General features: G+C 54.0%; 1 protein-coding gene across 10 annotated transcripts in view; it reads right to left on the reverse strand.

Annotated features, from left to right (window-relative positions):
* Window positions 1-470: 470 nt before the first annotated feature.
* TBL1X (transducin beta like 1 X-linked) overlaps window positions 471-14,736 on the reverse strand; it is a 219,206-nt gene continuing 204,940 nt past the window's right edge. For 8 of the 10 annotated variants that reach the window (XM_060002242.1, XM_060002240.2, XM_060002243.1 and 5 more), the window contains 6 exons: window positions 12,681-12,802; window positions 9,071-9,145; window positions 8,578-8,705; window positions 6,672-6,837; window positions 4,839-4,940; window positions 471-3,895 (listed from right to left, as the gene is read on the reverse strand). In XM_060002242.1, coding sequence (XP_059858225.1) covers window positions 3,869-3,895; window positions 4,839-4,940; window positions 6,672-6,837; window positions 8,578-8,705; window positions 9,071-9,145; window positions 12,681-12,802 — 620 coding nt within the window. In that variant the 3' untranslated portion in view covers window positions 471-3,868. The remainder of the gene's footprint in view (window positions 3,896-4,838; window positions 4,941-6,671; window positions 6,838-8,577; window positions 8,706-9,070; window positions 9,146-12,680; window positions 12,803-14,736) is intronic. The other 2 variants (XR_009517992.2, XR_009517993.2) reach the window with 2 other exon arrangements.

Genomic DNA, 14,736 nt, shown 5'->3' on the forward strand with positions numbered 1-14,736 from the left:
GGGACAACTACGTCACATCCGTTCACTGACGAAAGTGGCGTCAGTGGAAACACCTGGCCGCGGCTGACACAGAGCAGACTCCGGTCAACGTTTCCAGATGTCTGTCCGCATCGTGCCCAGTGTCCGCTCACCAGTATCCTACCACCTTAGGTTCTGCTGACTACTCAAAGCTCATCCTTGAACTCCAACTCCCAGCAAACCAACCCCACTTGACAGGAGAAAATTCATCCGCTTTGACTTTCTACAACAGCCAGCCTGAAACACAGTAACACAAAGGAAACGTACTAAAAAGCATGCTCCCTTTCTATCGTAACGGGGCAGCTGACCCTCCTGCCATCGCGACCCCGAAAGCGGCCCTCCCGTTTATTCCTGGAGAAAACGCAGAGCTCCGTCTACACTCAGGGGTGTCAGCGTGGGCCCCCGAGGTGCCGACCAAGACGAAGAAAGACACCCACCAAGTTCTCTATCAAAATAGAGCAATTTATTCAAGACACTGAATATGATCTGTTGATTCTCTCTTGAAACAAATGAGCTACGACGCACAAGGTGATTCTCTTTCTGGGAGCGCGTGAGGGTGAGGGGCGGGGGGGAGCACGAGACGGGGGCCGTGTGGATGGAACAGAATCTGGAAAACGCGGACAGAAGCACATCTGGCTGCACGTCTGACACAGACAATAAAATCCGCAGAAGCCAGAATTCACCTCAGTGAGCGGCGGGAGGAATGGTTCTGCGTTTGACAAGAAACACCATTAAAAAAGAAAAAGGTGGAACAGAGGTTAAAAGGGAAAACAACAAGGAACAAAAGCAGACCCTTACGTTTGACAAAGTGCACTTCACTTGGCTCCAAGATCTATTTTTAGAAAGACAAAACGAACGTCACGTTCTGGGTGTCACGTGGGGCCAGACGTGCCCCGTGGGGCAGCATCCCTTTCCCAGGTGTGCGCAGAATGAGTTCTCAGTCACCGCAAACCCAACCGAAAATCCCGGGGAGAGTCGTTGTGTTACTCCTGCTTTCAGAATCGAGGTCCCATTTGGTCACCGAGACTGAGGCTTTTACTTCCAGGTGTTAGAAGCTGTACACGACGCCCAACGCTAACACAAGCCACGGGGCACCGATGACAGGGAGGCGACCGCTGAGCGCTGGCTGGCACGGTGCAGCTGGTAAGCAGCGTCTGCGGCTCAGGGCACGGCTGCCGTCCTGCTGAGAGTGGGGACGGGTTTCCAGGGGCGCTGGCTGCCTCCTCATCTTGCCTCCCTGGGGCCCCTGGGAGGCTCCCTCCCAGTGGCCGGCCGAGGACGCCAGGAACGTGGACGGTCTGCCTTCCTTAGCCTCAGGTCACTGCCAGGGCCGGGATCGAGCCCCGTGTCAGCGGCCTCACGGCCCTCGGCTCCAACCCGGCAAGTCCCAACTGGTTCAGATTTACCAAGAGGCTAAAGTCGGCGCTTGGAGACCCTGGGTGCCGACCGTCCGGTGAGCATCGTGTCGCGAACCGACCGTCTTCACCCGCCAGCAGGCTTTGGCTCGTCAAACGCAAACTGTGTCCTGACCCTGGACAGCGGATGCCTGCAGACGTGACACATTTCCATTGGGTGAGGGGGTCCAGATGGTGTTCGTCTAGACCCCCCCGAGCTGCACCCCAAACCTAGTACCTTCTTGGTGGCAGGGCGTTACCAGTGCGCCCGGGGACATCTGCCATCTTCACAGACGGCAGTGGAGACCCTGGAGGACTTTGATCTTCTTAAAGGCCAAGCGTTTAGGCAACAGGTCCCAAGTGAAACGCTCCGCTCCCACATAACCAGGGCACGTGTTGGTCTCCTGCAGACGGGGCTCGAGTAACTCGCAGATCCACGGAGGCCCATAAATGATCCGAGGAAGATGAATGCACTCTGGCTCGCGGGGCTGGTCCCGGGACAACCCGAGGCTTGCAGGAGGGCCTGGTCTGCTCTGCCCGTTAGCTTTTGACTCCACGGACAGACAGCACCCTCTAAGTGACACCGGGCCTTGTTGCTGGAACACACACACACGGCTGCACCCTGCCTGCCGCCAGCCCCCCGGGCCCGGCCCCCTGCCCCATCCCAGCCTGTGGCTGCAGGAAGACGGACGAACCCAGAGGCCCTGTCTTCCGCTGCTTCCCCGCTGCTAATTTAAAAGATGGGTCAGCGTCGGGTTACGACAACAAAAGTACAAAGGTCACCTGATCCAATGAAAGGAAAACTCCTCTAGGAACACAAAGCCACGTTTAATTTTTTAAAAACAGTAAAAAGATTCATTATTACAAAAAGAAAACCTTTCTCCTCCTCTGTTGCAAGAGGAAGAAACTATGAAGGGGACAGAAATTATTAGTGACACTCTACCTACGGAATTCACCTTCAGGACCGAAAACCTCTCTCCCTGTTCGTTTTTGTCGATATTAGACCCAGTGAGATCCTGGAGCCCGTCCCGTCAGCTGTGCAAGGACCAGCCGAGGTGCTCTTGGTGGGGGGACCACAAGTGGCCCCGCGGCCCGAACGATGCCAGGCGGCATCCTGCCCAGTGGACGGCTGTGACGGCCCCTTTCACGCCGCTGGTCCTGGGAACACTTCTTGGGTCCAAAGGCACGCTTCTCCAGGTCTCTCCTGCTGCCTACTATGTGGTCAACACACCCTGAAACACGCCAAGGTCGCCTTCGAGCTGGAAGGGCTCGGAGTTTCCTCTCTGCTGTAGAACAGTCCCAACGCCGACCCCAGAGCTGGCCCCTTCCCACACAGATTCCTCACTGCCTCTCGACAGGCTGAAAGTGAAGGGAAAAAGCTACCTCAGACCCTGCCTGTGTCTTCCTAAACTTTATTTTTTTTTTTAAATATGAATCACACAAAGCTCTCTATGTCTGATGGCCATTTTAGGATTTTAAAATTGTTTGAACATAAAAATATTTTTTTTTCTCCAAAAATACTCTGGGTTCTTTCTCTTATAAGTCACTTATTTTTTTCTTCCTCCTGTAAAAAGTCCCCCTGCCCTGCCTTCTTACATAAAGCACTTATTATGCGCCAAAAGTGCCCTTGAGACCTAAGACGGGAAGCAACCATGAGGAAGGGGCGGAGAGAGTGCGTGAGGGGGAGGGGGGAGGGGAGGGGAGGGCGAGAAAGCCCCGCCTGTCAGAGACTCTGTGAGGGCGTGATGCCAACCGAGACCACGAAGGAAGGAAGGAAGGAAGGAAGGAAGGAGGTGGAGGGGGCAGGCGACATCAGCAAAGAAGCAACAAACCCAAAACAGTTTCCACCTCAGACCCAAGGCCCCCAGACGACAGGATTCCAGCCCATAGAAAAACCACGTGACAAAGAGTCTAGAAAATAGAAAGTGTTGGGATTACAAAGCTGCCCGTGTCATCCGTACAAACTGGTCTTTGAACATCCTGGTGAGAGTAACTGTAGTGTCCAAATTTTTAGGAAGAAAAAAAAAAAAACCCACCACGTGAGGAGTTCCCCACCCCCCTTTTGGTTTATCACAGCATTTTTTTTCTTTTTCTTTTTGGCACAGTTTTTTTTTTTTCTTTTCCTCTCAGCCATCAGAGCCTGTTCTGGATGGAAACCAAACCGTGCACCGTCTAGCTGGTGGCTTCGTGCTTCCCAGGCTGAATGTTCCAGGTGGAAACCATTCTTTTCCCCCTTTGATATGACTGTGTGTATGTTTTTGTTTTAAACTTCTTGATAAAGATTACAAAAAAATAGAGACTCCTGTGGCCAGGGATGAGTTGATTTCAAAGTACACTCTAAGGTCAAGTTCATACAGTTTTGGAGCTGACAGAATCGTGTTTGAATAGTGCTACAACCCCACACATTCACTGCTGGTCCGTTAGAATTCTCTTCTTGTTTCTAAAATACTTCGTGTTTACTTTCGCAGATCTAAGACACACACCTGGAAGGAGAGAGAAAGTTCCTGTTATCTCGAGACACGACACAAGACGCCTTTAGAGCAGAGGATGGCAAACGGCCCGTGGACCAAATCCAGCCTGTTACCCACTTCTGACAAAGTTTTATTGGTACACAGTAGAGAGGGTTCAGAGCATCTCTAACGACAGGCTAACGTCTGAGCACCTGACCAACCAACCCCAGGCAAACAGGACAGAGGGGAACAGCCAGGTCAAGGGCTATGCTGGGAACTAATGGGGTGGCCACAGCCATGGGCGGGTGTCACAGACCAGACACCGACACGGCGGGGCAGAGGGCAAAGCACGCCTGAGCACACATCGGGGGCCGGGCTGACATCTGGCCAGCCAGCCCACTGCCACCTGCCCTACAGCTCATGGCAGTTCCAAGTGCAGGCGTGAATCCAAAAGCTAGACATCTTAGGGGATCAGCAGAGGGCCACCGGGACCCCGGAGACCCGTGGAATGCAAAGTCGGGCCTTTATCAGCAGAGGGCCCAGCAGGCTGGGAGCCAAGGCAGGACCAAGTTTCTCAGCCTCGGCACCTGCGCTCCTTGGGGCCGGTCACGTCTCTCCTGTGGGCGTCCTGTGCCCTGCAGGAGGTCTGAGCAGCAGCCCTGGCCTGCGCCCACCAGATGCCAGTAGCCCCCCGACCAGAGCGGTGGCACCCAAAACGCCTCCAGACGCTGCAGATGTCCTCCAGGGGGCAGAATCACCCCGGCTGCGGACCACCAATTTCACCGAGAAAACGTCATTCAGGAAGTCAGAGAGACGGCTGCTCCCAGAGGCCCAGCAGTTTCCTTCACCAACACACTGGCCACGGAGCTCGGAGGCCACCACAGCGCCGGAAGCCCCCGCGGGTATCAGGGGTCTGACTTTTCGCGTCTCCACCGCCGAGCCCTCCGCCCCCCCGGAAACTACGGGTGCTGCTTACGGAGCCGTCCGACGCACTGGCGCCCACTTTGTCCCCTCGGGCGTTCCAGCACACCTCGAAGATGCCGCCGGTGCCTCGGTAGCTGTGGACGAGACTTCCGCTCTGCAAAGCAAAGCCACCGTCACTCGCGATGCAGAGCGCCGACGTGGACCCCCAGGGTGTCAGCACAGAAACGTTCAAACATAGAAACTAACGGAGTTTTCAGTGGCCGTAACGCGCCTCTCAGACCTGCTGCCACGGGGGGCACAGCTGACCTACAGCAGCCCGCGGAGTCGACCTAAACATGTTGCAGCCGAGGTCACGCCTCCCAGGGGTCATTCCCGGGGGCCAGCGACCGAGGGTGGCAGGGGGACTGAGGCAGCCGGGGAAGGGGCACGTCAACAAGATCTCGCGTGTGTTTATATTTAGAGAAGGCGTCCATCGCACTGAAGATTAAAGAGACCCTCGACATGTCTCGAAGAGTTCTGTGACTTATAAAAAAAAGTAAGTAAAGGGGTAAAATGATTTAATGACTTGCTGACAGCAGGAGTTATCTAACTGATGATGTCATTTCAGAAATCCATCCATCACTATTTCCAGCGAGAGCTCCATGAACAGACGGCTACATGCTAATGTCTGTTTTCCGGGTGGCCCATCTGGGGCTCTGAAGCTGGGCTCGGCACCAGGCTGGCTCCACGTAAGGGCCGCCGTCGCCTCTTACTCGCGGAGAAGACATGAGCACGTGAGGCGGCTCCTGGGAAGCCTGAGGTCTCAGTGGACCACCCTCGGGCCCCACCCCCCGCCCCGCCAGCTAACGTGGCTCCCGCACCGCCCCCCTGCACCAGCCACAAGGGGGAGCGGGCTTGAGAAAGTACATCCATTCAAATGCCACCCAGGCCTAAAGGAATCGGGAAGGAGCGTGGGAACAAACAGGAGGGGAGGGATTTCCCTGGCGGTCCAGTGGTTAGGACTCCGCGCTTCCACTGCAGGGGGCACGAGTTCAATCCCTGGTCGGGGAACTAAGATCCCACGTGCTGCACAGGGCGGCCAAAAAATACAAAAGACAAAACGAAACAAACAAAAAAAACCCCCCAGAAAACCAGGAGAGGAGAGGCCATTTCATCCATCCTGAGGCCACACAGGATGGATTGCTGGCTGTCTGCAGTGATCCCTCCCATAGCACATTTCCCTCTTCCATTAGCAGGAGACACAAGAGCCCAGTATACTCAAACCCCGTCTCCTTTTACTTCTGTGACAGCACAACCAACAGGGACATTCCTGCTGCTACCCAAACATGAAACGCTTCCCTGCGAAAAATCAAAATGCCATGACAACAGCCAACGAATATTCCCCATGGTCCTTGATTTTGTTCCCTGAAGAAGCTACAGGAGCTGGTGTGGAGCAGAGGCGGTCAGGGCTGGCCTCCCCCCGGACGGCCGTTCCCCCTGGAAAGCTCGGATGGAATGCCACTTCTGACCTAGACCTCAGTACCCACAGGGCAGCGTCTCGGGTGGGAAGATGACTGGGTTACGATCTTCCAAGGTGACTCCTCACGCCCAAGAGAAGGAAGTGGCAGGTGGAAGGCTTACCTGCCAAGGACTCAGAAAAAGCAACGAGTCGATGGGCGTCCCTGGTGGGGAAGACCGACCGCCCCCACGGAACACAGGGCAGATGGCACCGGGTCTGGGGTCCACCCGGGGAGCTGGGGTTTGTGTCACGGCTCCGCGTCTGAGGTGAGGCATTCCTGAGCACACACTCATTCCCTGGTTGCCGTTCCGGGCGTGGGCCACCAAAAACACGACTGTGGGGGCGCTCCCTCTGGAGAGGAGTGGGCAGTGGGAACCAGGGAATTACCTGAGTGTTCCAGATGTGCACACACTTGTCAAAGGAGCCGCTGGCCAAGTGCTTCCCGTCGGGGCTAAAAGCTACACTATAGACTGGTTCCTGGTGTTTGGTGAGTGTGTGGATGCAAACACCCCGCTCCACGTCCCACAGTCGAACTGTAGAGTCGAACGAAGCACTGGAAAGACGGGAGAGAAAACGTCACCACAACACACGCGGGGTCCCGACTGTTTCCCTAAGACGCGGCACGGACAGCGGGCACTGCTCTCCCTTCCTGGCTCTTACGTTTCGAGAGACAACAAGCGGGTACACTCTTCCTCTTCTAAACCGTGAACCAGATACACTGAAAACAAAGCCACGGTCATAAAACAAATCTTCTCCTTTTGTTGGGTGCTGTTACGAGGGAAACAAACTGACGTCCACACTCATTTGTCTGTGTGTTTTTCTAAGATATGAATGATCCGTACTTTTGTATTCACTACATTTTCTAAAGTGCTCCCCCAACTTACCAACACAACATCTATCGTTGCCAACTAAAACAGTGCTGAGAGCCGTATTTGGGGAAATACCAAACCGAGCGAGTACAGAATTAAAATATAATTGCATCCAAATACACAATCGCACTCCTGGGAGCTGCAAATTTCAGTAATTTCCAAATTTGAAAGAAGAGTACACAGCACAAAGATGCTTCACCCGGCGCTCCTTCTCTCTGCAGGGGCTTCCAGGCAGCAGCATGTCCCTCTATGCTCGTTAAGTAGAACGATCGCTTACGCTCGTAACGGGTGCCACGTGATACAAAGCACCTTCCACGTTATAAAGAAAACCTGTACCCTAGACATTTAAGTGGATTTCACGACAGTTACTTGAAATAAGAAAGTAACAGCCTTCGTGTCTTTCTGGATCGGCCTTTCAGCCGATGTGGGACTTCCGTCCAGTGTTTTCTAAGAGGTGGCCTGGGGTCGGTCCTCTCAGTGACAAGAGTCCTTGCTGCCGGGCGAGGCCGCCCACCCCACAGCTACACAACAAAGACGGAGGGCTCTCCCTCATTTATAGGAGGGCCATGCCACCTGCCACTTCTCCCCACAACCCTGTTCTCTGCACCTATACAGAACCAACCCACTCGTGCTTCCTGGCAGGGAAACTTTCCTTGCAAGCCTGGTCTTTCCCAGGCCAAACAGCTAAACACACACCCACGCTCTGTTGGATCACGGTCTCCGGACCCCTAAGTAATCCGGAAATTCAGAATCTCTTTAGTTCGTTTTTCTAAAGGTTCGTGTTAAAATATCGTATTGGGATTGGAACATTATATCGTGCATGGGGTCCAATGAGCGCGGGGACAAGTCTGCTGACCGCAGCCTAAGTGACGTAGTTCTGCGGAGGCCACTGTGGTGACTTACAACCACTCTTCCCAATTCTGGCATCTGACTGACTGGCCACTCCTCTGCCTCCAATGCTGGTGTCCTGGCAGAAGGGGGGCGTTCACTGTATAAACGGTTAGGTCAGATCTGGCTGCGGCTGGGGAGACTTTACCACCATTCAGCATTGTCACCACCTGCAGCTCCAAGTTGAACCAAGTACACCAAGCCCGAGGTCCAAGCTGAATTGTTTCCTTTCTCCATCAGGAAAGCAAAGTGCCGGGGGCCCGGACATGTATTGATTCCTCTCACCAGCCTCATGGTTAAGACCGTCCTTACCTCAAGTTAGCCGTCACGTGATAATTTATGTCTCGGGGCCCTTTCAAAATCAGCCGCCTCTCCGTTCTTTGGAAGGGTGTAAGCACATTTGGAAGACAACTTGGCAACATTTTCTGGGCTCTCTGGATATGAATAACGTTTCCCGGCCATGTTGCTGGCTCAGCCACAGTGAGCACGGCTACTTTTAGGAACCGAGACCGGGCTGAGGGCTGTCTCCCCTTTACCTTGCTAGCATGATGTTGGAGTTGGGGTTGCTGGTGGCTGGCCCGGTGGGACTCCACTTTATGGTATATATTTCTTTGCTGTGAGCTTGAAGGTCATGAACACATGTATCCTGCTTCATACTCCAGATCTAGAGAACACATTGGGGACAAGGTGAGCAACGGCTGCTTCTCCCACCGGGGGAGGTTCTCCACCATCCCTGCTGGGAGCGTTCCTTAGGTTCCCGCCTCTGGGAAGCTCACGCCCAGCGGGGTGGGCAGCTGGCAGACTGGCCAGCAGAGGGGCCGGCTGAACACTAGGGGGCGCCCATGAGAAAGGCCGCAGGAAGGGCAGGATGAAGCAGGAGGTCACTGCAGGACAGCGACTTGCCATTTGCCAAGCGGGAACAGCGCTCAGAACAGAATATGCAGCCGGGGGAGCAGTGAATGTTAAGACCAGCACTGAGTACAGGGGGTCGTCTGGGGTCAAACGGCTCAGCCTTTTAGAATGCTTTACCTTTAATGTCATGTCATCAGAGCAGGATGCTAGCAACATCCCAGAAGGGTCCCATTTGATGGCATTGACCTCATTCTGAAAGAGAGCAAAGGGTTTCAAAAAGAAAGAAGGGCCTGGGCGCAGTAATACAACCTTCCAGCAGGGGGAGGAGCGCACCGTCCTCTGCAAAAAGCCTACTTGCATCCACCCTGGATAGAAAAGAACACGCCCAGGCCACGTGCACATGCCCCCTTTCCTTACTCCGCCTAGCTCCGTGATACGAAATGTACAGCCGTGTGCCACACATAAGCAGCCACCCCCATCTCAGTTCTCTAAGGAGAAAAAAAAAATCACAACTAGGAAGGAAGCCGAATGAATTTACACAGCGTAAGGGCAGCACGTAAAACCAGGAAGACCTGTAAGTTATTTTAAAGCTGACTCGGAAAGCCATTTTCCGGCTCACTCTTGATACAGCAGCTGCCCGCTCTGTCTAAATCTGTCAGGACACGTCTCTTTTGGTGCTGAGTGGAGGGGGAGGAAACGTAAAGAAGCAAGGATGCCAGAGGGGTAAACCCAGGCCCAAGACGCTGTGACCTGAACACACACACGCAGACGAGCACACGTTACCTGGCTACTTCCAGAGCAAACAGAGCCAAGTAAACAGAACGCCGTAACTCGGCCCATATGGAAAGCTCTAGCAGGCGGGCCAGTGTGCGAAGGGGACGGGGGGTGGGGGGGAGGCGCAGAAAGGAACAAGGCCGCAGGCGGCCTTCCGGTTCTGGAGGCCAGGGGACCTCGAGGCTAAATCCTGGAGGACGAGGCAAATGCTCCCGTGGGCAAGGGAGCCGCCTGCAGCTGAGTGGAGGCGGGGAACTATGTGCCCGGCGGGGTGGGCCGGGGAGAGACGGCGGGAGCCAGCCGCGGGTCTCGGGCCTCCCATTTCTAGTAGGGGGACCGTGGAGCCCCGTCCCATTCCCTCATGCCTGTTGCTGCAGCCTAACAATTAACTCATTTCACACCCATAATTAACTTCCCAATTAATCCCACGCTGCTAAGTGCTCTGGTTTGGATGATAAATGGTAATGGTCACGCTACTTGCTAAGGGCACTGAGTGCTGAACGGTGCGAGACAGGGAGGGATAAGGCTGCATCTGTGTTCCATGTGGTACCCGTGGTGGAAGGCCCAGAAAAAAGGGAGGGATTGGAGCCTGCAGTACAAGGAGCGGGTCTGTGGGTGAGCCCGGGAGGTCGAGGCGGTCGGACAGAGGGTGTGCACAGGCAAGCGGACCCAGGAGGACACCAAGAGAGGCGGTGCCTGGCGAGAGGTGCGCACCGGGGACAAGGGCAGCGTGGGAGGCTCTGAGTGTAACTGCTGAGAACAGAACCCGAGGGCGCATCTCCAAGGGCCTGCCTGCAAGAGGGAGCTGGTGCCCACTGACTGTCCCCAGTCGAACCCCCTCGCATCTTCCAGGGTGCAAGTGGACTTTCCTCTCCCTCCCTCTGCAGCCCAAGTCACAATTCCCAGAAAGCACCCAGAAACGGCTCACAGGGTCTCGGGAAGAAATCAGCTCGACTACATTTAGCTCACAGCGTGTGTGGAATGATGGGCTGCAATGAGACCCGTTTAAAGAGCCAGGTGGTGCGATGGCACAAAAGTCCCGAATGGGGCATACGGCAAGTCACAAAGATTTCCTAGTGAAAGCTCGGGGACGGTCTAGGCGTAGAGGAGAAGTAAGTTTAGGTCAGAAAAATTAAAAAAGAAGGGTCTGTTTATAGCCACGACAAGATGGTAACGGGACAACTGGTCCCTGGGCTCTGAAAGAACCTTGTTTTGGAAGCAGGGACCTGTAGGGACAGATGCTGGAGGAAGTGGGTACTAAGGGAACGCAAGTGCCAAGGACAACGCAACTTATGTCAGGTAAGTTAGTGGCAAGGGACGCCGTGAGTCAAAGGTGGGGAACAGTGCAGGTGTGAGGCGCTCAAAGCCAGCAGGTCCTCCAGGAGGACCGGGGTAGAGGCGGGGGCGTTGCACACTAGAGGGATCTGCCAGGGAAAGGCTGCAAAGAGCCTCATGGGCTATGCGGGAGGATCTGATGATGCATCCAGAGAACAAAAACGCTAATTTGAAAAGACACACGCACCTCAATGTTCACAGTAGCGTTATTTACAATAGCCAAGACATGGAAGCAACCTAAGTGTCCATCAACAGATGAGTGGATAAGGAAAATGTGGTACACACACACACACACACACACACACACACAGAGACACGGAATACTACTCAGACAAGAAAAGAATGAAATTCTGCCGCTGGCAACAACATGAACTTGGAGGGTGTTGTGCTTAGTGAATGAACTAAGTCAGACAAATATCGTACGCTATCACTTATATGTGGAATCCAAAAAAATACAACAAACTAGTGAATATAAGAAAAAAGAAGCAGGGCTTCCCTGGTGGCGCAGTGGTTGAGAGCCCGCCTGTCGATGCAGGGGACGCGGGTTCGTGCCCCGGTCCGGGAGGATTCCACATGCCGCGGAGCGGCTGGGCCCGTGAGCCATGGCCGCTGAGCCTGCGCGTCCGGAGCCTGTGCTCCGCAACGGGAGAGGCCACAGCAGTGAGAGGCCCCCGTACCGCAAAAAAGAAAAAAAAGAAAAAAGAAGCAGACTCACAGATACAGAGAACAAGCTAACGGTTATTGCTGGGGAGAGGGAAGGGGGAGGGGCAAGACGGGGAGGGGATTAAGAGGTACAAACTATTACGCATAAAATAGATAAGCTACAAGGATATAGTGTACAGCACAGGGAATATACCCAATATTTTATAATAACTATAAATAGATTATAATCTTCAAAAATTTGAATCGCTATGTTGTACACCTGAAACTTATATAATATTGTAAATTAACTACACCTCGATAAAAAAATTAATTAATTAAAAAAAGGAATTCAGTGAGAAGTCAGCTGGTGTCTTGAGTTTCTTGGATTGAATGTTGTTTTCCACCAAATTTAGGAAAATTTGGCAAAATCATCGTTTCAAATAATTTTTCTGTTCCATTCTTTTCTTCTCTCTCCATTACACATATATGCTAGAGCTCTTCACACTGTCTCGTAGGTCATTAAGCCTCTATTCATTTGTTCAATCTTTTATCAGTTCTTCAAATTGGCTAGCTTCTGTGATCTCTCTTCAGGTCTACTAACCTTATTTCTGCAATCCCTCCACCATCCATTAAGATTTTCACTTCAGACATTCTACCTCTCAATTCTGAGATTTCCCCTTGACTGTTTTAAGAACAGTTTTCCTTCCTCTGCTGCCCTTCTGCATCTATTCACTCATTACAAACAGCCTTTCCTTTGTTTCCTCATACAGTCTAATAATAGCTACTTTAAAGTCTTTCCTGCAAAATCCAACATCTGGCTCATCTCAGGTCACTTTTTTTTTTTACACTGCCTTCCCAGATGGATAACTGGGTTAGCCAATCACCTGAGATAGCTACAACAGCCCAAGGAGCAGTGGGCTGCACAAGAACTGGTCTGCAGTCACAGCATCCTTTAACTCTAGGCAGAGAGGAGCCAGCTCCCAGCTCCCAGCACATTCGCACGAACCTGAGCCCCACAGTCAGAACTCGCACTTACTGTGTGTCCCTGGAACGTTTTGACCGGGCGGTCACAGCCGAGTCTGCAGACGTGGATACACATGTCTGTGCTACACGAAGCAAAGGTAGTGTTGTTCTGCCAATCCACGTCAAGGGCAGGGGCTGTGGAGCAGCAAATGGTCAGGGGGGAACATTTGCACTTAGCAGTTGTGCACAGAGCTCAGGCAACTTAGAAGAAGTAACAGCATAGTCAAGATGCCTAAGGACAAGATAAAGCAGCACCCCCAGTGTGAACACAGCCTCTGTCCCCCACAGACCTGAAAGTCTGTCCTTCCCATTTGGAGGGATGCCCAGAGGCCTCCGGAGCGAGACCCCATGACACCTCGGGCGGCATAAGTGCAGTCTCTTGCTCCCCTGGCACAGGTGAGACAGGGTAGGGGAGAAGCACGCCGTCTTCTCCCGCACCTTGTCGCTCCCAGGAATATCACTGTGCTGGGCTGACTGGATGTGTTTTAGATAGAGAGGAGAGGAAAAAGATTTCATATCCTGTGTTCAAGGTCTCCGCACTGAGAAAATCTCCCACAGGGACTTCCCTGGTGGTCCAGCGGTTAGGACTCCGTGCTCTCCCTGCCGAGGGCCCGGGTTCCATCCCTGGCTGGGGAACTGAAATCCCGCAGGCCACGTGCCGCGGCCCCCCAAAATCCCCCACCACACAATGAATGCATTCCACCAACTGGAGGATGCTCATCGTTGACAAGGGGACAGCCTGAGGGGACGCAAGTGACCTTATGGTGAACGCTGCCTCTGGCTCCTGGGCCTTTCTCAGGGGCGAGTGGCTCCAAGAGCTCTGTGAGGTTTGGGGGATGGTGACGGCCCTCTTCCCTTCTCCCGACCTCCCCGACAGACGACTAAGCATCTTTGTTCTCTCCACACACTTCCTTGTTTCTGGACAAACAGAGGGTTAAGTCCTGCAAGCCCCTGGTGAGATCTTCATCGACAGATCGATCCCTGACCATGTCCCACGTGTGTTTCTTACAGGCAGGTCAGCACTGAATTGGGAGAAGAATCCAGCTTCCTCAGGATACGCTAACTCGGACTGCCCCTCCCGTGCTCAGCCTTAAAGCAAGAGGTGCACCCGTGCACACGCGCCAGCCTTCCACAGCTGCAGGGCTGGATCCCCTTGGCTCCCCTGTCCAGCTCTGTCCCCACACAGAGGCTACGGGTGGGAGGATGTGGCCGGGAGGCAGCAGGCTCTTTCAACACCCCAGGGCGTGCATCTCTGTGTGTCACACCCCCTGCAGAGCGGTCCAGCACGGGCCCACGGTTTCTGCTGCATTTCCCACGTGTGCCCAGTGGAACAAAGGAACCGGATCCACTTGGTCAGAAGGATGTTCCCGGGAGCCAGAGCGCGAAGAGCAAAGCCGCAGCTGCTGCTGTTTACGACACTGCAGGAGCCAAATCACGAATTCCTGGGCCAGCCTCTGCAGCGGGGTGTGCAATTAATACGCCTGGAAGAGGGACAATCTGGCGGGCGTTTCGGGGGCTGGTGACCAGCACCTGGCCGTTAAGAATTAACGTGCGCTGAACCCCTGCCATCTAAACGGAGGATGCTGTGTACTCAGGTGTCTGGCCCCATTCTGCGTCGATGCTGCTGCCAGGACCCTGCCCTGCCCCCGGGAGCTCACCATCCAGTGTGGGTGGGGCTAAGCTATTCTGGGGGTCTGTGTGGCCTCCCTGCCCACACTTGGCCAATGAGGTTTGACCGTCGGCAGCAGTCCAGGTACAGCCAAGCATTACTTCGCTTTTTTTAAAAAAAAAATTTAATTTTGAAATGCTTACGGAATCGCAGGACGCTGCAGAGATGTAATAGAGAGGCCCCACGTTGTACCCTTCCCCCCCGGGGGCATCTTATGCCCCCACAGTACAACGCCCAGACCCAGGAGGTGAACGCGCGCCACGTGTGTGCAGTGCGGCACTGTTTGATCACACGCGCAGGCCTGTGTAACGACCACCGCAGTCAAGATCCAGAACCCTGTTCCATCACCACGAGGACCTCCCTGTGCCACGTTACCAGCACACCGAGCCCCCCCGGACCA

The sequence above is a fragment of the Delphinus delphis genome, chromosome X (assembly GCF_949987515.2).
Source record: "Delphinus delphis chromosome X, mDelDel1.2, whole genome shotgun sequence".
Taxonomy (NCBI): Eukaryota; Metazoa; Chordata; class Mammalia; order Artiodactyla; family Delphinidae; genus Delphinus; species Delphinus delphis.